The sequence below is a fragment of the Patagioenas fasciata genome, chromosome 6 (genome assembly GCF_037038585.1).
Source record: "Patagioenas fasciata isolate bPatFas1 chromosome 6, bPatFas1.hap1, whole genome shotgun sequence".
In the NCBI taxonomy this organism is placed as follows: Eukaryota; Metazoa; Chordata; class Aves; order Columbiformes; family Columbidae; genus Patagioenas; species Patagioenas fasciata.
In genome coordinates, this window is record NC_092525.1 from 11,958,647 (window position 1) to 11,980,592 (window position 21,946).

Genomic DNA, 21,946 nt, shown 5'->3' on the forward strand with positions numbered 1-21,946 from the left:
CGCAGGAGCAGAAGTGAGTAACAGTACAAACTGCTAATTTTACTGATGGCAAATGCAGTTTCAGGAAGCTGTTCGACAGCTCTGGGAGATGGGGAGATCAGGCAGAGCCCGTCAGCAGTGTGCACAGAGACCCCTTTCTTTGCCCAGGGGCAGCCCCACAGGCAAAGGGCGGCCTGGCCTGTGCCACAGCAGGGACTGTCCTCAACTGTCCTCTCCCACCTGCTGACCTGCCACTCACACCAAAGTCCAGCCTCAGCCCGTCCCGGTCCATCTGGCTACTGCCGAGGCCCCGCGACAGCGGTGCTGTATGGCCGCAACTCCTCTTGTGCCTTCGGATGAACACGACTGCTGTGACACACGGGTGTTTCCAGCGTAAAACCCCAGCTCACAGCTTTCTCTAGCTCCCCTTTAGCCGGGTGAATCCAGAGGTAGCTCTACCCCAGGGGCTAGGGAGAGGCTGAGAAATCCACCCGCGTATCTTATCCTTATTTGTAGAGCATCTAAGACTGCCATGTAACAGCATCACGAATTCAGAGGACATGCTCAGCCAGCCACCAAGAGTGACAGCCTCTCAGCAGAGATGTAGAAACCAATTACACACTTATATCTTGCATTTAAAATGGTTTACTCTGAACCGGTAAGCAACGCTATTGCATTTTACCTCATGTTCGTAACAGACTGGGAACACAATGTTTTGAGCTTCTGTCTCTCATTCAAAGGAACCGGCTTTTGGCAGCACATTACCTTGCTCACTTCTGATTGCCCGACCAGCCCCACAACCAACATTTTCCAGCACAGAATCCACCCATACCCTGAGATGTGCAGAGCTGGGAGCACAACCCATGTGCTACGGACAACTACAGTGCAATGGAATTGCACTCATGTGAAGGCAAGCATGCAAAAACTGCTTATGGTCAAATCAGTGAGATGTTAAATTCAAACATTTGCAGTGCAACTGTAACAGGGCACATCTGCCATGAAAAGACCTGACTACATCCTCCTGTGACAGCTCCAGACGTTAGGAAAAACAGAAGAGTCATTTTGTTCTCACTGTTTAATATCAATTAATACCACAAACAATAATGTTTTTATTCTGGTTGCTTTAGTTAACTGCTAATTCACTGTTAGCCATAAAATATCAAGGATGAGTTTTAAAAAAATTGGAAAAAGTTTATTACGCAACGATAAGAAAATTTCCCCAAATTTCAAAATATGCAAAAACATCCTGTTTTCCCAGGCATGGCAGCTCAAATTCAGATATTCTCAGCTTTATGTTTTACATAGGAGATGACATTTGGATGTCACTGGAATTGCATCAGCTGGTAACAGGACTTGCCACAACCCCTTTCCCTCAACTGAACTGAAGTTACAGTGTCCAAAACACACTGAGTAAATGGTTATGTCCTTGAGAACGTGTTGCTGTTGGGAATACGATGGCGTTAACACCACCCACACTTGCACTGGGCCCATTCCCACGGTACAGCTCCAGGGAGACTCAGGGTCTTTGCCTGGAGGGAATTTCACTGGCCAAGTTAACATTTAAGAGCTAACTTTCTAATGTGAGTCTTAAAAACCACAGAGAATTAATCACACTACCCAACCTTATGGGAAGACTGCCAAACCACCATAACTTTCTTTCAAGCATGTTCTTATTTCTGTCTGGAGAAGAACAGTGAACTTGCCTTTGGTCACCAAATATCTGTCTGACTTTATGTATAATACCTCCAACGGTCTTTATGGAAAAATAGGAGATAATTTCCTCATCTGTTTCTGTTCTTCAGTAGTTTCTGACATGCCAGTGCCTCAGTACTGCCTGCTTCTCTCTCAAAAATTATTAAAATACCAAAGACTACCAAAGACTTCCTAATATCTCAGATTGTAGCAGATATATCTGGTTTCGCCCCTACAACTATCAGAAATTCACCTGGTGTCCTTAGCAAAATAGTTTTGCGTTGCCCTAAAATCACATTCAGAAACTGACAATCTGATGGCAGTTTTTAATTAAATTATGCCTTATTTATGTTAGCACCGTTTGATACTACGGTAGGTACAGCCTAGTGCGTGCGTCCCTCTTGAAGACAGAGATCTGCAACCATTCACACCTTCAGTGCTGAGATGCAGCCTCATATCCCATTGCTGCAGGACCACCTGGAAAATACTCTAAAAAAGTGTTATCCCTGCTATTCACTGAGGGCAGTAACTCTTAGGGTCGCATGGGGGTGCTTGCAGAGTAAACACCCTTAGTAAACAGCGTGGGTAACAGCACCTGCTAGGGAAGAAGATGAGTACAAACTGTGTGTGTGCACTCACATGCGTCTGGATCAAATACAGATAACCAGGCATTCGCTCCAAACTGCTTTTGCGAAAGAAGCAGCAACCATCCAACAGATTAAACAGTAACTGGGGAATTAGAGAGGCTTGAAAAACCAGGAGCCAGCTTGAACGGAAGTATAAAAGAATCCTGATTGCCAGTTAACTACATGTCATTAGTAAGTCAATATGGTGCTTTGGTCCTGATTTGGTTTAAACTATAGAAACGGAGCAGTTTTCTCCTGTGACAGCCTGCTGACCTTCTGCTTCTCCTTCCCTCTGTTGAAAATGAAGCACTGCCTCGCATCCAGCTTGTGGCATGGCCAAGAGGAGGCCCTGTGGGATGTAAGGATGTGTCCCGGTCTGTGCCACAGAGGAGCCAGCTCAGCAGTGTCATTAGGGAACAGAAGGATTCTCCAGGTCCAGGAGAAAGGGTTCTCCTCTCCTCTCAGCAGAGAAGTGGCAAATGAGTGGGGATGTGTATCAGAGAGAGGAAATGGTTATAATTATTCTTTGGCTGCGTTTACACAGCTTCCAAGCTGTCCTGACTGTTCACAGGCATATAAATTAGTTTTGCTGCTAAGCTCTCATCCAGACCTAATGAACCACGTACGACCTTTGAGGCAAGTTGTGGGACAAGTGGCCCCAAAAGCAGTCAGGCATCACAGACATGGATGTGCCAAATCTGGCTGGCTATGTCCTGCACGATGCGTCAGGGCTATCTCAGCACACACACCCTCGTGCCGTGCCCCAAAGACATACCAAGGCAACCACCACACCTCTTGCATTGAGTTATGAAAATATAACTCTCTCAAACAACTGAGGAGGCCTCCTGTTATTTCAGGCCATTGTTAAGAAAAAAAAGCCAAAGACCCAACAGGAATAATAATCTTGGGTTGGAATCGCTCAAAGTCTGTCTTCCTGCTCATACAGCCCTCTGTGTGCCTGGATATTCCTGTACCACCACGCAATGCTTCTTTCAACAAACGATTGAAGAATGGCAGCCCAATGAGGGCCAGCACCTAGGCAAGCTTCCCGGGATGCTGCCCAGCTGCACTGAGCCTGGCCAGGGCAGGTTAGACCATGGCATGGCCATCCTCAGGGGGATGCTGATGGGGGCTGCCTGGGCTGGCCACGATGAGTTTCTGATTTGAACTGGTGCCCACCAATTGGTGAGATTGTGGATGGCAAGACCCCAGAGAGCACTGACAGTCCTCTCCTCCTGACAGTTCCCTGCCAAAAGCATTGAACTTGGCCTTGCAAGCTCTGTACCTGCTGTTGTGTCTCAGAGGTGTCTGTCCCAGTGGGTACCAGGTTCAACATCCCTTCTCCAGCTCTGGTAAACAACCACAATGGCAACCTCCCTGGATAGCGTGGTCAATGTAAACTGACAGTCCACATCTCTAAGCCCAGCCTGGTTGGCTGAGCCTGAACATCTGGAAAATGTGATGCTCCTCTCTAATACAATGCTCCCCAGGGACCAGCCCTTCACCTCTTCCCATTTGAGAGAACACAGCAGACTGACAGACATGCCAGAGATGACACCAAAAGGCTGTCTGACAAACAGAAGCAGCAAACACAGCAGTGGTGAGCAACATGTCACCACAGCAGTGCTGAGCAAAGTCTGCCTGTGCATTGGGATCATGGCTCCTCCCAGGGGCCCACTGGCACATTCCTCCATGGGTGAGGAGAGCACATGCACGTGGATCCTGGGTGAGAAAAGCACAAAGACAAGAGAGGCAAAGATCTCTCTCTTGTGCTGCATCAGGGATCACTGCAAACTCTGTGTGGCGCAAACACAGCCAGCCTGTGCCACCAGGGCAGGGGACCAGAAACGCCTTGAGCAGTACAGACAGACAGAGGACAGGTTCTCCTAACTGCTCCTGCACTATTCTCTGCTGCAAGGTGAAAGATAAAAGGCATTGCTCAAGACATTGCTGTTTCGTCTTCCATTGGTCCTCTTGAAGAGGCTTTAAAGACTGACTTCTGTCCACAGAAGAAAGGAGCCAGTCAGCAGAAATGAACACCAGCCCACCTCTGGACTTAATGGAGGCTGAGCATCACCTCATGGACTTGTGCTGGAGATCCCGTGCTGGTGACCGAACTGGTGGACCAAAACTGCTTTTTGCTTGGTGCATGTGAAAAGCTCTCGCTGCTTTTCATTCCATGCCCGGGTCATTCCTGTGTCACTGCCTGCTGGACTAGAAGGAAATGACTGCTGTAAATCTGTTTTTAGAAATATTTTACTCCCTTAATATGTTAAATGAATTCCAGTTATTTATGGGATTTTACTTAGCTCAGGGTAAGGCATATTGGATTGTTCAGAATATTCCAATTGTTAAAAAGGGTAAGCATGGCTAAACCGCCTACAAACAATAATACACCTAGATATCGAAACTGATTTGACTACTATATTAACTTATTTGAGGGAAAGTCTGAAAAATTGCTTACCTGGGAAAAATTGCTACCTCAGTTTTATCAGTTATAGACCTGATCATCTAACAGCAATTGAGTTTTCAAAACAAAAGAAACACAGAACGAAACTGTAAAAGCAATCAAATGCTATATACACAGTCTGTGCATTTTCTTTTTGTCCATTTATTTTTGCATAGGAACAGCCCCAAGCCTACTTTGCTTCCCTTAGCTAGCAAGTTTGGAAATATGGCATAAAAAGCAATTTAGCATCACTTATTGTGAGCAGATAAGTGCCTGGTATTCTGCAGAGTGGTTCCCATCACAGGAGCTTACAACCCACAGTGCTGCTCCTACAGCCATCTCCATCCACACACAGAATCAGCTGCGCTTCAAAAGACAAAGCAGAGCATCCCCAACACTTTTTCTTCACCTGCCCTCATTATCCCTTGCTGCAAGCAAGAAAGAGCCTCCAGAATTGGTGGTCTGCAGCAGAGCAAAGGGGAAGGGCAAGGGGCCTGTTGCTGGTCTAGCAGGTTTCTGTTCTGCCTTTAACTGCTGAGCTCCTACATGACTCAGCCCAAATCAAATATCTTTGACCATATCTCACTTGATGCCCAAGCTCTGATTCACCGTTTGCCATGGAGCAGATTCCTGTGCAATGCATGTTCTTAAGGACTTAATGATTTAACAGAGGGGAAGCAAGGGCACGACTTTACTATGCGCTAGCTGTTCTGTGGTATATGCTTCACCTTATGCTAAATGGGAATTCATTACATACTCTTTCATTGAATAGCAAACTCTCTTTGGTTTGCATCTACCATGTGTAGCAGCACATGGTTAGGCATTTACCAAGAAGTGGCTGGTGTGCATTTACCTGCTACCCTAGAATGGCTTGTCTGAGTGTCCATTCCCCAGCAGCCCATGGACCGACCACACTGCAGTGGTAACAGACTGAACAGTCCAGCCCATGGAGCAGATGTGCTGTCTCGCAAACCCAAAGCTTACACTGACACTCTACATTTAACTGATGGCAGCTGCAGTGGCCCTTTACGTGTCCCTCTATCTGCCTTAGAAGATGCCATCAGAGTGGAAAAAAAATGGAGAAGTATGCATCTGGAAGAATGGGTGGTGACTGCTCTGCTCTTGCCATCTCCCACCTCTCTTCTGCTCCATAAAGACCCAACGGGTCCCAAGACATGGCCTTCAAACAGCGACAGTCCCACAAGAACAGCCCGAGAGAAGAAGCTTGCTGGCACCAGGGCCAATACTAATGAGAGGAAGGGTCGTTATGACCAGCCAGGGGAGCTGAAAAGCTGCCTGAGGAGCAAAGGGTCACCACTGGCACCTCCAGACAGGTTGCGGGCCCAGAGGCAAAACCACACAACAGCAAGTAAGACATACTAATGCGCCATCATCAGAGGTTAATCCCTGAGTAGATGTGGGCTGTCAGCACTCTGCAGAGGTGCTAATCCATGGCCAGGTGCCTGATAAGACCGCCTGGACATGGCGCCTCCTTCACCAAGTTGGTGCTGAGGCTGGGTGGAGTCCAGAGGATGCTTTATCTCTTTACTAAGGAGTCTATAGATTCAGCCATTTCCAGTACACAAACAAACCAAAGGCTTACGGTTCCCGGCAGCAGAGCTTAATCTCATAAAAAGTTAAATCATAAGCAGTTCCATGGATGCACAGCACCAGCAGAGAGAGAGAAACAAACACCACAGTCCACACTGGAGTCCTCAGAGTCCTGATACTTTGTGACATCTGAAATGTTCTTCTGGCCACCTCACACCATGCTCAGGGTTCCAAGAGGAGCCAGGAAGCCCCTGCTCTCATGGTTCTGAGCACTACTGAGTGGACAGGACTATTCACTACGCAGCAAAAAGCACCATGGCAGTAACCATCCCTGGTGTTGTACTTGCAAGAGGCAATGACACCTCTGAACTGACGTTCATGCTTGTCCCCCAGTAACCTGTTTGCACTGTAAGGTAGGTTATTGCACGCCTGAACTGCCAGCTGCAATACCAGTGAGGTCTGGTTTCAAGCCCAAAAGACCTGTATGCACAGACCTTCCACCTAAACATAAATCACACACACACACACCTTTGCCTGGTGAGACAGCCAAGCCTGCACCCACTCTTTGAGAGGATTCTTTAATCAAAGAGAGGATCTTTAGTAGTTTGTTTCTTTACTGATAAAACCATCTTCACGCATTAACATTTAATTTTCCCCAGACATTGCTAGGATCCTGAACTAAAGTTTTTCTCTATCACCGGTTTATCCCAAGAAGAGAGAAGTTCACGTGTACTAGGAAACAGCTCTCCCTCTTCTTAAGTCTCCGGCAAACGGGCTGAGGAAACTTTACTGGTCACACAGAGAAGTCACTGTTCATTATGTGTGATGAGTTTTGCTTCTTGCTCAGACTTCCAGCTACTAATGCCACAAGCACAATCACAATGCACATCTGAGTTGTACCCCCTGCTATCCACCAGAATCATCTGGCCCAAATTATATTATCAAAGCAGAGGATGTTACTACATTTACCCTTTATTGAATCCTTGGAAAAACGCTTTGAGATCAGCCCCAAACTATTTCACTAGCTTTCCTCAACGTTGCTGAAAAAGCTCCCAAATTACAAAGTTAATTGGCAGCACATTGTTACCATATGTGGTGTGCAAGAGAACCACTGAAGTTTATTTAGGCACCAGAACCAAAGAAGACTGGAATATTACTGCTCTTTATGAGGATTTCGTGTTGGCCTTGATTACTAAGGCATCCACAGCCTTGATCCTCCTGTGTGTTGCCTGCCCACCATACCCATCCGCCCCCATCCTGCTTCCCCAGGAGAAACCCTGGACATATCCTGCTCACTGTGCTTTTGCTTACTAGACCTCAGCATTTTCCTTTTCCATGTTCACATGCTTCTTTCCTGAGTAACGTTTTCCAGGCTGTCCCTCATCTCTAAAGCACGACCCTGAACCCGACCAGCTACGTTCCGCGGTGGCTGGGTCACGCTGTCTCTCGTGGAGCAATTCTCCTTGCTCAAGCTGCCTCACTCATCTCGCTGGATCTCTCTCAAATCTTGAATGAGAGCTGGATTCTTCATCTACAGGCACTGATTGCCACGTATCACCAGGATCCCGCTCAAACTCTTATTTCCTCTTTACAGTAGCTTCTGTTGAAGTATTTATACTGATGCACCGGCATTCCCTGAAGTGTGAAGCCACAGCAGCTCCACAACAGAGTCCATAGTTGATGTCTGCAGTAAAATTTGTACCCAAAGGCTAGAAATACTCTCTAGTTTTAAACTCTGACAGAACCACTATGTTAGAGCTTACACAGCCAGCACGGGGTTCACTAACATCCCGGCCCCACAGATGCACCTGCAGAGCTCCCGTTGCCCCATCTGAAGAAATAAACTACAATTTACACAATCTAGCAGGGGTCACGGGCAAAGATTGCTTGCCTTAAAGTTCCATAAACTATTCTCAAATGCTTGAATGGACTTTCATGAAGTGAAACATCAGGTTTCAATTAAGATGCCTTCATTTCCCAATCTGATGTGTGTTAAACAACCTATCAAAACCTCATAAACTTCAGTTCACAGCATTTTCATTTCCGGATTCTCCTTTCTCCTCTCAGTTTAAGTAATATCTTGTGTATTAAAATAACGTGTTTAAAAATAAAAACCAATCTGGAGAAAATAAAGGCAAAAGTTTGATGATTTCTGTCCTTCACTGGGGCAGCAGTCCTGATTTTCTGGAAGACAAATCAACACCGCATCATTCTAAGGGTAAGTTCTGGAGAACGCAGAGATGTGAAGTAAGTTACTTACTAGCTGACGGGGATATTTAGGATAAGATAACTTTAGTGCACAAAGCAAAAATCTAGTGCTTCCAGAACCCCATGACAACTTCTACAGATACATACGCAGCAATGCATTTCACAGAAGACCCATTCTATGTGGCTGAATCTGTCTGCACATCTTGCACACTGCATTTAAAGATGTGAATTTTCTGTCTCCAGGCACTCACCCATCTGACCTGCACAAAACAAATGCCTCCAATATTTACGAAGACTTCACGATATAATTAGAACATGGAAAACGAGGCACTAATCTGTGCAGTCCAAAATGGTGCTGCGACATGGCACATCTTATGTACTGATAACAATGGAAGGATAGTGCTGGGGCAGTTCAAGCAGACCTTGTTCAGCGAAAGTGCTTCTCTCTGGGTTTGTCAGCTGTGCTAATGTGCCCAAAAATGTCACGTGTGGTCTTTATCAACAACTATATCACATGTGTACATGAGTAATTTACCCACCCAAGTAATACTTTCTCTAATGACTCGATGTATTAGGTAGAGCAAATATAAATAGGTTCTGAGGACAGTGTCACGGTGAGTAATCCAGAGAAACCAAGTCACCACCTACTCCATGAACACTCCAAAAAGCTGCACTGAGGGTGACAAATACTAGAATAACCGTGAAAGTATTCTGTTAATGACAATGACCTAAAACTGTGTTCAACATTGTTTTCTTTTGTAAGCTTTTACATCTAAAACTTGCCACTGTGAGATCAGAATTTCTTACCAAAGGCCACATAAACCAAACCTTTACCCTCTTTTACTATAAGCCTGGGACACAGGACGAGATGTGCAACATCAGTAATTTTAGGCTGCAGTTTCCACAAGGACAGTTAATTGTAAAATGGTAGCATGACCCTTAAGGAGACCCACACCACTTCCAGATGTGCTGAGGGTGCAGAGAGCAGGGTTCCTTCTTCCTTTTGGGAAGGAACTCCCTCCACCCACACAAACAAGTGACCTTCTGGCAGGCTGTGGGTGACGGAAAACCACCCAGGTCATGCTGGGAGCCTCAGAGCTGCCTCCAGAAAAGCAGCTCGAGTACCAGCAAGGATGGATCTTGCCTTGGCCTTAAGGTGCCTGAGTGCTGCCACCATGAAAGAGCCAAAGTCCCTTCCCTTCCATGTCCAACAGCAGAAGCCTAAAGGAAAAGGAAGAACAGCATAAGCCTGCTCTGCTGCTTAGTGTCTCGTCCTTCCCCTTGGTTTTTCTTGCTCCACTTTATACCTACCCCTCTGCCCATCAGGCCGTTGTTGAAAGGCAGTCCAATGAAGCTGAAAGCTGCCTCCTGGATGAAATAGGGATTCAGGATACGTATCTCACGAGGTTCTCTTGGGACGCGGGTTGCCACTGACTTCCAAAAACCATCAGAGGCACTCTGGTAACAGAAAAAGGCAAGATAAAACAATAAATACAATTGTATGCAAAAGACAGCAGTTTGCTATTATTATTATTAATAACATACAAGCCCAAACGCTACTGGCAGCAGCTCCCACTGTCCCTGTCTCGCCACCACAAGGTACTAGTACAAGGTTGTAGTGCGAGGGTATGTCCTGGAGAGCAGACAGCAGCATGTGCAGATGCAGTTGAGTTAGTCTGGATAAAGAGTGTGAGGAAGACAGAGAGGCCTGGGCTTCAGCACAGGTGACCCCTCCCTGGTGCCATCTCTTCACTCTTATTAGCACTTCAGCTAGTTTGGTCAATGGTTTAAGCTGTCCAGCACAAGCCGTGATCACTCCCACCTGCTTCCAAGGGGATGTACCCTTGGGTAGCAAATGCTTTTAAGAACATTCAAAGAGCTAAAAATGACCACACAGCTCTACTTTCAGTGTGAGCTACATGCTTCTCACTTTATCCTAGATTCACTCTCTTTTTTTAGGTTTTATGTGAATTAAGCCAAAAGCTTATAAAGGTGCCGTCTTGTCTTGTGAAGGACCATACATATTCATGGTACACGGGAAAAACCATCTAAGTATGTCTTTTATGTCTTCCCAATAAATTGTTTAATAAAAGCCTTTACCCTGCAAACATGGGAGAACATTGGCCTTGAACACTGCTGCCCTGCTAGACATCGCTGCCCAGCCACATCACTCGATATCATTGCTCCTGCTGGTCCAGATGTTAGTGGGTAAAGCACATACTGCCTGAAAATAACTGGAGGCTACTTGTTCACGGGACTTCCAGAACAATTACATTCTAACATTTCACTTCTGTTCGGGTTAAAAATTCAGAGCAAGGCACATGGAGGATGGCAGGAATTTAAATCTGCTAACCAAGAGTTTTGGCAGGGTAGCCTGATTTAATACCTCCTTCTCAGAGCAGTGAAACATCCTCCCTGTAATCTCCATGACCATCAACAGAGGCAGACGACACACTCTACATAAACCGCATGTGCTTTGGAAGTCGTCATTTACACCAGTTTTGGGTGCTTGCTGCTTAACAGTGACTTCATAGTTGCTTTCAAAGCCCTGTGGAAAATGTTGATGATCCCCTGCCCAATCCTCAGGAGCCTCCCCTGCCCAGTAGTAATTATCCGTGTAATTACTGATGGTAATTCTTCCGCAGCCTCTGCCTGCTGTGTTTCACACTCCTTGCACTGCATGTGGCTCCTGTCAACTCTGTGGTGCTAAACACCTTCCCAAGGCTTCTTTATGGAACAAATCCACGGTTTTCCTTGGCTGCTGAATTGCAGATCCTGAAGAATGAAACCGGTCGATGGCTCTTGCCTTACGAAAGGCATTAACACAGCAAACTCGATGAGGATGCATGTTGTTATCCAAACCAACAGACTAAGATAAATATCATTGCTGTCCTGTTTTGATCCCACGTTCCCCCTCAAAGCTGCCCAAACACTTTTGCTGACCAGCACAAGGATCCTGTGAGTTTAAGTTTGCATTCTGACAATAACAAAGTGCTCTCAGGACCCTAAATGAAAAAAAAATCCTAATTAACACTCACGTTCTTTCATCATACTGAATTAGAAAGAATCCTTGGTGTCAGAGCAGTCTAACACTTTCCATTATAATGTGACGTTTTCAGACACTGAGCGATCCCACCATTAAAAAAAATTAGAAAAAGATATCAACTTTACAAACGTTAATAAAGTCCAAAATCCATTTGACCAAGGGATTTGAGGGATTTAGCATGTCAGCTGAGTTTTGTCTCCTTGCGAAAATTCATTAAAAACTGGATAAATATGAAACCTTTGGAATTTCCTAAAAGCACATGTAAAGCAGAGGTCTTTCACTTCCAGGGAAGGAGGGGGAAAAAGTTAAATCAAATAAAAATCACAGATTCCACTTGCGTTACTTGCATTGCATTACGCTCCAGGTCTCACAGAAATGAATATGATAAACAAAAATCTCTAACAGCTACTCGTTCAGTGAAACCATCTTATCATGGGTTTAAGCAGGCACACCCTGGAAAAACAGCGTGTGACCCTGAAAGTAAAATAAATTCATAAGTTGAATTATGGTTTCACGTGCATCTCTAAATATGGCATTGCCTAAATTTTGCAAACAATTCACACCAAAGGTCTGCAAGATATTCAGAGTGGACAAAAGCCACCTTTTGTTTGGATGCACACTTCATAAGAGATTCTACTGAAGTTCTGGGATTTAAGTGGCTTTCACAGCACATACAAAATATTAGAAAGGGAAAAAAAAAGAAAGGTTATAAACACTTCAGACTTTCATTCTTTGCAGTTGCTTGAGCTGTTCAGAAAGATAATTACATGTATCACAGTCGCCCATTTCCCAATGCTCTGTGAACTGGCAGGACCATACCTGGGCTCCAGTATAAACTGGGGAACAACCTGTTAGAGAGCAGTGTAGGGGAAAGGGACCTGGGGGTCCTGGGGACAGCAGGGTGACCATGAGCCAGCACTGGGCCCTTGTGGCCAGGAAGGCCAATGGTACCTGGGGTGGGTTAGAAGGGGGTGGTCAGTAGGTCAGAGAGGTTCTCCTGCCCCTCTGCTCTGCCCTGGGGAGACCACACCTGGGATATTGTGTCCAGTTGTGGCCCCTCAGTTCCAGAAGGACAGGGAACTGCTGGAGAGAGTCCAGCGCAGGGCAACAAAGATGCTGAAGGGAGTGGAGCATCTCCCGTGTGAGGAAAGGCTGAGGGAGCTGGGGCTCTGGAGCTTGGAGGAGACTGAGGGGTGACCTCATTAATGTTTACAAATATATAAAGAGTGAGTGTCAGGAGGATGGAGCCAGGCTCTTCTCGGTGACAACCAATGGTAGGACAAGGGGTAATGGGCTCAAACTGGAACACAAGAGGTTCCACTTCAATTTGAGAAGAAACTTCTTCATGGTGAGGGTGGCAGAGCCTGGCCCAGGCTGCCCAGGGGGGTTGTGGAGTCTCCTTCTCTGCAGACATTCAAACCCGCCTGGACACCTTCCTGTGGAACCTCAGCTGGGTGTTCCTGCTCCATGGGGAGATTGCACTGGATGAGCTTTCCAGGTCCCTTCCAACCCCTGACATTCTGTGATTCCTCTTGTCCAGTTCAATGCCAGTGAACCCTATCCATAGCTGAGAACATAGCTTGTCCACTTTGGTCCCTTCATTGTGTCTGTTTGTCCTTTCACTCATAGAGGTGATTTCCCTGACCGCTTTCCTCACCTGTCACACAGCTCTGAAATCGCTCTGGTGTGTCCCTTCTGTCTCATTTCCATGTGCTCCACATTCTCCCCTGCAACTTTTACCAGTGAGGGTAATCTTCCATTTTGGTACGTTTTTCCTCTGTAGTTTCTAAAACAATTCTAGGGAGAAATGTAGAGTCTCAACAAACAGCTCTCACATTTCCACTTACACAGTAAGCAAAGGGCTAAAGAACTAAAAGCTGTTTTCCTGCCTTATAACTACCAAAATTCTCAGCCTCGTGGTTTGAGCTACATCTCGAGCCTTGTGGTTTTGTCCTGCAGCTCCAAAGCAGAGCGGCATCACAACCGCCAGCCCCGGGGGCTGCTCCCCTGCTGCAGCCCATGGGGACTCCGGCATGGGGAGCGCAGCCCCTCCGAGGCTCCGCGCTACCGCTGCTGCTCGGCCGCCACCGCGCATGGTGCGGTGCTGGGTCTGATTGGAGACAGATGCTCGACGACGTTTCCAAAGCAATTACTTCCCATTGGGGAACTCTGTCCTTGTTTAGGCTGGGAGGAGCAGTAAGCACTGTGAGGGAAATCAGGCTTCTCCTGCCAGATCTGGGAGCTCAGACTCACAGTTTGAGGCTGGGGGCATCCCCTCCGCTACTGTGACCAAGCCTGCAGTGCTTAAGGATGAGCCTCTGAGAATGCAATACCTCCATTCCTGATTATCTTAATGATAGAAAGCAAGTCTGAAAACTGCCTAGGTGATGTTCCTACAGTACCTCATCACCTCCTGGCATTCAGGTGGAAACCATACGGTCCAGGATGGAAACTGTGTTTCCCCATGTTAAGCTCTCACATTTATTATTTCTTGGCATCACTGTGCACATGGAGCCACAGTCACAGATCAGTGTTCGTGGTGCTAAGAGCTGCCAAAAGAGCTTATAGCGTAAGCATAAAGATAAAAACAATACAGAGAGAGGCAGACAGGAAAACACCACTGAAGAGCAAGTCTCTGAGGGCCATGGCATTTTTAAGCAATCTTGGATTGCTTTCAAAATTGTAGAGTAGTAAAGGACATCATGAAAGGCTTTAGAGAAGACTACTTAAAAAGTAGAAAGAATTTAAAAGGGCCAGGGCTTTCAAGCCAGTTTCTTGTACAGCTCTCAGCCAGGGAGAGAGGCAGAAACAGCCCTTGTAGAAACACCACTCCAGGAATACAGGGGTACAGACACGACCGACCGCAGATGGCAGGTTATGAGGAAGGGATAAAAAATGTCAGGGCACACCTAATAGCTACAGGGAGAAGACAATCCAGCTATAATCCCTCGTTCCATCCATTTACAGAATTCTGAAGGGTAACAAGGACAGCTGGCTGTAAACTATTTTTGTCTCCATTCAGTTTTCCATCTCCTGTTCTCAGATTTACCAAGGAGATTCACAACATACACTAAAATGAAATGTGGAAACTCGAAGCCTTAGCCAAGAAGCACACCTCAACAGAAGATACAAACAGCTAGAAGGCGGCTGAGTCCCCCAGAATAACATTTCTAAAATACTAAGCAAAATGAGGGGTAATGCTGCTGCATCCTGATGACACAGATGCTGCTTCTTAGTGCCTCTGTGATACTACTGGATTTAGCAGTACAAGCAGCATTGCTCTGGAAGACTTGTAAATCTGATGGGAAGGGAGATTGCAAAGGTCAGCTATGCACACCACAAAGTCAAATAAAGTCTGTGTGTGCAACATTCTGCTGCAGAGCAGCAAGAAGGATGAAAAAAATGGAGAGGGAACCTGAGCTAAATGGAGGTTATTGCTCTTTCAAACTCTGATAACACCAGAAATGGAGTGAAAGAAGGGCATGAGGGAAAGAAAAAGCCAGGGGATGACATACTAGTCACAAGACCTCACCATGCCTGGGAGCACATAGTTCACTGGGATCTCTGCCCCCACCTAGGCTGGAATGTGGTTTATTCTATATCCGTCATCCACAAGCACTCACTGTCACACAAACACGGGGTGCAGCAGGACTGCTGCAATCCATCTGTAGAGGCTTTCGAAAGGTTCCTGCTCAGGCATAACTGGATTAGATGTGGAAGGTGTGCTTCCACTAGAAAAGAAGCATCTTATCAGCCAATGCTGCATTTCTCAGCGGTCAAGTAGACATGGAGAAAACGCTCTTCTACAAGCGGTAATATAAATTAAGTTGCATCATTTGCACCGATTATCAAAGCAACAGGGAACTTTTAGCAACAAGAACAGACGTGCTGAGGGCCTGCAGTCTTGGCTGATGGTCAACTGCCAGACCCACTAGCCCACACTTCAAATATATCCTCAAAGTGGAGAACCCCTCACCACCCTCTGTACATGGCTCCAATGGCCAGCACTTGTTCTGAATTTTCCTATCTTCAGTTTCTGGAGTCTAGAAACGCTCTAGAGTCTAAAGCCTTTTGTTCCACTCTTATCTGCCCCACTGAACAGCGCTCACTGCCTGACGCAGGAACACTGCAGATTGCGCTCAAGCCCTTCCCTCACCTTCGCTTTGTCCCACTGCCAAAAGAGATGCACAGCTCTTGTACTATCTAACAATATGATACCTCTTATCTTTTCTCATTTTTGTTTATTCTCTCCAAATACCCTCTCACTGACCAACTCTAAAATCAAATGGTTGCAATTTCCCAGGCCATTCCCCTGTCCCCGTCCCCATTCCTCATCTCCCAACAGTCTCACAGCACCCAAGAGAACTCCAGACAGGTTGTAAACCCACCAAATTTAGCTTTTTATAACATTTCTCAGCATGAAACCCAAATACATTTTCTACACAGTGTTTTCAGCAGCAAAGAGCAGCAAAGCATGATGGAGACAAAAGCACCTAAACCACACGTTACTACTAGAGGTTTGTTTGGTTTTTTAAAGCAAAATCTAACTATTGTTCTTCATTGGTAGCGCTGAGCCACTACATAGGCCAGAGATTAGTTTCTTTGGGCTTGATAACCAGGTTGAAAACCACAAGAGAACAGAAACTTAATTTCAAGTAGTGGTTGTAGAGTTTAAACTTTGTGCCAGATGCGTAAACCACAGGGCACGTGGGTACACACCGGGCTGGATGCTGTCCCATCTGACACGAGGGTGCTGTTGGTGTGTTACACAGCGGCGTGCTGTTAGTAAGAAATCTCTACCGTTTACCTGCAAGCATATATTACGAATAAGCAGAAAAAGCATATACAAATAGGCCTACTGCATTTTGAAATTCATCTGACCTACTACAGGTCATCTAAATGTGGGCAGATGTCACCTCCTGTGTTGCTGGTCTAATACCAGCTGCTGTCTTCCGATTCACAGCACTAGGTAGCATGAGGCCAAGACCAGCTCTAAAGAGTCAGGAAAGTGAATTTATTTTTACGTTATGATGTAAATGAAAAGGAATTCCTTTGTTTTTAATGTATTCCTAGAGTTTTACCCATTTAACTGAGAGCAGAATATGGTTTGCAGTTGTAAGATAACAAAACGCTGTTGAAAGAGATTGTCCTGTGAAGAAAATGGAATTTGGACCATGTCAGACGAGCTGCAGAGAAAAGCTAAAGATTACTCTGATGAATACCGTGTTTCACAAGTCAAAGCGTAAATGATAGCTCACATGCAGTGTGTCAGAAGACGTGTTTGTACTGTGAGCAAAAAGGGTGATGGATAGACTGTACTACAGACTCCTTTGTTCAAAATGTAAACTGGATTTTGAGCCAATATTTGAAGCAATTTTCCTGTTTTGAAATATCTTAGGGAAGACGGAAGTTTTTAGTAAAAGGATTTAGATAATTTATGTTTGTGTTGTGGTTTTTTTTTGGTCTGTGAATAAAAATAATTCTTCAATGAAAAAAATATCTGAAGTAGCACAGTTTCAGAAAAATCCCAGAGCAGAACAGGCCCTATAATATCAGCAGGATTTACAGGGTATTTTATTCCCATAAGGGACCAGGCCCTTTATTTTGCTATTGTTTTTATGACATTGTTTATGAAATGTCATACTCATATAACATCTATTAAAAGAACACCACGGTTGAAAGGCCAAATCTACATGTCAGTAAGTGCGCGAAGTAGTACCGCCCTGCAGCTCCAGCTCAGGATTTCTGTTGTGAACAGTGACTTTCTAATTTTCCCACAAGATTTTTCTTATATCACCATGTATCTAAGTGCTTTACCAACAGTGCTTTCATATTTAGAGCATCTCTGCAATATTTGGCATGCATTACACCGACTTACAGAGGACAAAACAAAGATGAACGCTCACAGTTTCCATTGCATTTTCTATACTTCAGACACCTTAAGCGGAATTCTCAGAACATTTGCTAAGCTCGCAGTTCAACTCCAAACACCCAACTGCTGCCAAACACCCAACTCTCCTGCATTTCCACCCACAAGACATAAACTGTGTTTGGGAAATTCTGATCTAACTTGCCCAGCATCACATTAGTCAGTTAAAGGCCAAACCACCTCCTCAAGAGGAATCCTCAGTGTCTGTGACCAGGAGACCATTCTTTCTCCTACCCACATCATCTTCTACAGCTTCTGATACTACTCATACAAAGGTTGAATATCTCGCATTACAGAAATGACTCTAAATCTCAGTCTTCCCTCTCCACTAGGTAGACAGCTGTGTTCTAAAAGAGCCAAGAAGTAATTAAGGATAACATCTGCAGAGGAGAACTGAATTCATGTTGAAAACGCAATGTTATTTTTTTGCTTTTCGTAACTTCTGGCAGCTTGATTTTTACAACCATGAAACTCTTTAAAAAGTCTTGAAGGATAACTTAATATGTAAAAAAAAAAAAAATCCACTCAAGAAGAAGTCTGTCAAATAGAGCAATTAAACCCAGGGCACCTCTAAGTGCAACTACAAGCTCCAGTAAACTGTTGTATTCTAGATCAGCCATGGAAGGAAGGAAAAATGCACCCTTATAGGGCTCCTGAACTATTTACACCCAGCGGGCAGGAGAAAAGCGGGGTCCTGCGAGTCCAGGTTCCCTGCTCCCAGTCTGTGCCCCGATCTCTTTGTGGAAAAGCCATTCAAAGGTAAATCCTATCTTATTCCTACATCCCTGGAGATGCTGTGTCCCAGCTGACCACATGGGGAAGGGCACCTGGCCAGGGCAGGGGGGCTGGTAGGACAGACCCTGCGCTTGGGACAACAGGAGCGAGCAGAGCCAGGGGGTTGCACAGGAGAGCCACAGCCTCACCATTCCCAGCCACTGCCCTGAGGACCTGCAGGATCTCAGCAAAACAGAGCGGGAGACTATTATTTCTTTTAAACAGGCATAAAACTGTCAATTTTCAGTAGCCTCATCCTAAGAGACAGCTAAGTTATTTTAGCTGAACTTTCCAGCTGTGCCAAATACATGGCATGGAAAATATCAGCTCAAAGGTGACAGTGTAATAAAATGATAGAATATTTTCCCAGTTGCTTGTAACAGAAAACATGTGATCCCAACTCCAAGCACGGCTACCTGCTCCACTTAAAACAGTATGTCTGAATGAAAAAAACCAATTCAAAAAGCTCTCTTTACAGGCTTCGGTGACAAAGCATGAGGGTATCCCAGGGCATTTGAGGACACCCGTCAACAAAGTCTCTTTTTAGGGAGCTGAACTGGTTCATGAGTTTGAATACAAACAACGTCTCGTTAAACAGCACATATTTAGACTAAACTCTTGGCACATTACAACAAAAAAAGCTAAAGGATCACTACAGCAAGAATTATGGCCTAGAAACCCTCATCGTTTTCTGAAGTTATCTCAAAGTGAGCCTCTAGGGATATTTTTACATTGTTTTTACAGCAAGAGTACACAGAAAATCTGTTTTCTCCTACTTTGGCATCTTTGCTGAAATGAGAAGCCAAATAATTTGTATAGTTACTAAGTGTTCATATAGAATATATACAAATTATTCAGCTTCCTTAAGGAGGAGAAAGCAGGTCAAAATATCAAGAGGTTGGGAAGATGTCTCCTGCCCTACTTTATTTTCTAGACTTGCCTTAATAATAGGTGCTTGTAAAAGATGAGTTTTGAAGCAGCACTATTTAATATTCCTAAAATATGAGAATTTAAATAAACTGCAATCCTAAAAGAGCGTTTACATTTAAGAGTTAATTTCCAATTAGTCATAGTGCTGATCGTCTAGTCCAGGCGTTCATTTCACAGCAAACGGCCAAAACACAACTGATGGACCAGCTGAGATAAACTTGTGGGTAGAACTACCAAAAGCTTTGTGCACCCAATAGCGTGGCCACTTTCCTTCAATTTTATGTCTCTGATTGAACAAACAAACAAAACCTAACACATTTGCAAACCTAGCCTTAACTAGGGAGATAAGAAACACCCCTTAGGCACATCCCATAAATTCACAACTACAAAAAACTACCAAAATAAGTGAGGCCTTCCCAGAATCTCTCTCTTACTTATTACCTTCACAGAGCTTGGTTCATTTTCATTTCTGTTATCAGGACAAGTGCTCACGCTAAATAACTGCGAGTGCTAAGGTAGGAGGGAATCTGGAGAGGAAGGAGATCAGGAGCATCCAGGAGCATCCTCCTTTTCTACAGAAAGAAGCTCCCGTTCTTGGGATGAACCAGGGAGAGAGATACATTGACGAAGGTAACAGCACATGGGGAGTTTAGTTAACTCAGTGTTTATTATAGCAAATTGGAGATAAAGGTCAAGCCCCTGTCCTGGAGCCATCAGTGCTTCGAGGCAGAGAAAACGTTACAAATTGCTCAGACAGCACTAACTATGCAAGAAATCCATGGAGCACGCCAAGGAACACATGTGTTTCAGGCATAAATCGTCCAATCTATTCCTTTCTGAATTAACATCTGTCATCATGACACCATTCAAAATGACTGAAGACTGGATCATATTAACAACCACACATCTTGGATAAATATTTACTGTTCAGACTTTTTCTTTTTTTTTCAGTTTAAAGAAAAAACAAATGCAGATAGCAAAATTCCTGGAGTTGTGAAAGGGGAGTCTTTTTTCAGCCATTGATGGAAAGCATGTGACTTTATTTACCAAATCAAATCAGTGTTTTTGCCCACCTCTGTGAGTCCTCACGCTGCACACAGGCGGACTCACAGGATCCTGTGGTGCTGTAATGCCTTCTGAAGGGAAATTCTGAGGAACTGTGTGATGCTGGAGGTTGTTCACCTCAGACTACGTGAAGCTTCTCCCTCAGGATGCAGAAATGGGTCTGCCTAATTGTGCCCCAGGAAGAGAACATTTTGCTGTGACCCTTGCAGACAAATGGGTGAAGCAAATAATTCACTGTCATGAAAAGATGTCAAGGGTATTACTGGATTGCTGTCCTGCTCCTCAGAGCGAATAAACGGGTCATAGAGAGTGAGGACAGGAGTTCCCAGAGTCACAGAACAGGATGGTCAGAAGGAAACCCAAGAGTGCAGCCCCATCCTGGGTAATCACAGAATCCCAGAATGTCAGGGGTTGGAAGGGACCTGGAAAGCTCATCCAGTGCAATCCCCCCATGGAGCAGGAACACCCAGCTGAGGTTCCACAGGAAGGTGTCCAGGCGGGTTTGAATGTCTGCAGAGAAGGAGACTCCACAACCCCCCTGGGCAGCCTGGGCCAGGCTCTGACACCCTCACCATGAAGAAGTTTCTTCTCAAATTTAAGTGGAACCTCTTGTGTTCCAGTTTGAACCCATTACCCCTTGTCCTATCATTGGTTGTCACCGAGAAGAGCCTGGCTCCATCCTCCTGACACTCACCCTTTATATACCTGTAAACATTAATGAGGTCACCCCTCGGTCTCCTCTTCTGCAGCTCCAGAGCCCCAGCTCCCTCAGCCTTTCCTCACACGGGAGATGCTCCACTCCCTTCAGCATCTTGGTGGCTGCGCTGGACTCTCTCCAGCAGTTCCCTGTCTTTCTGGAACTGAGGGGCCACAACTGGACACAATATTCCAGGTGTGGTCTCCCCAGGGCAGAGCAGAGGGGCAGGAGAACCTCTCTGACCTACTGACCACCCCCTTCTAATCCACCCCAGGTACCATTGGCCTTCCTGGCCACAAGGGCCCAGTGCTGGCTCATGGTCACCCTGCTGTCCCCAGGATCCCCAGGTCCCTTTCCCCTACACTGCTCTCTAATTGGTTGTTCCCCAACTTACACTGGAACCTGAAGTTGTTCCTACCCAGATGTAAGACTACACTTTCCCTTGTTATAATCTCAGGAAACAACATTTTCCCAGATACTGGATTAAGTCTGTATTTCAGAAAAAGGTGTCAGTAGCTTCGGCTCCCAGCCACCACATTCTGCTATTTCTTATCAGCACGGCTCAAAAGGCCAAGAGAGATCCTGCCGACATCCTGCTGGGCGTCCTGCACAGCAGGGAGCAGCGCTCCCTCCATCAGCAACTTCTCCTTCCAGCCCTGCACTCTCACACTGCTGGAGCAGAACTTTACCAGGATTTCCAGTCTTGGTTTTAAGGCTTCAAGAAAAATTCATCAAGTCTACAGGGCAAATGTAGCAAAAATAATTATACTGATATAAATGCACTGCCTTTTTTGGTCGTTTGCCTAGCTTCAGATATACGTCTTCCCACTAAATTAAAAAAGTCTTCTGAGATTAAATGTTCCCTTTAGGTACATAGAGACTACAAGTCAATCTCTCCAAAATCTCATGCATAAGCTAAATAAATCAAACTCAAATCTCTTAGACTAAGGGATGCTTTGCAGACTTCAAATCATTCCTGTAGTTCTTTACTGAAGTGTTA

The 21,946-nt window shown here is 45.3% G+C and overlaps 1 protein-coding gene across 8 annotated transcripts in view; it reads right to left on the bottom strand.

Moving 5' to 3' along the window:
* Positions 1-21,946, bottom strand: part of ST3GAL3 (ST3 beta-galactoside alpha-2,3-sialyltransferase 3) — a 195,720-nt gene that overhangs the window by 17,809 nt on the left and 155,965 nt on the right. For all 8 annotated transcript variants that reach the window (XM_065841848.2, XM_065841851.2, XM_065841849.2 and 5 more), the window contains one exon: positions 9,817-9,963. In XM_065841848.2, the coding sequence (XP_065697920.1) occupies positions 9,817-9,963 (147 nt within the window). The remainder of the gene's footprint in view (positions 1-9,816; positions 9,964-21,946) is intronic.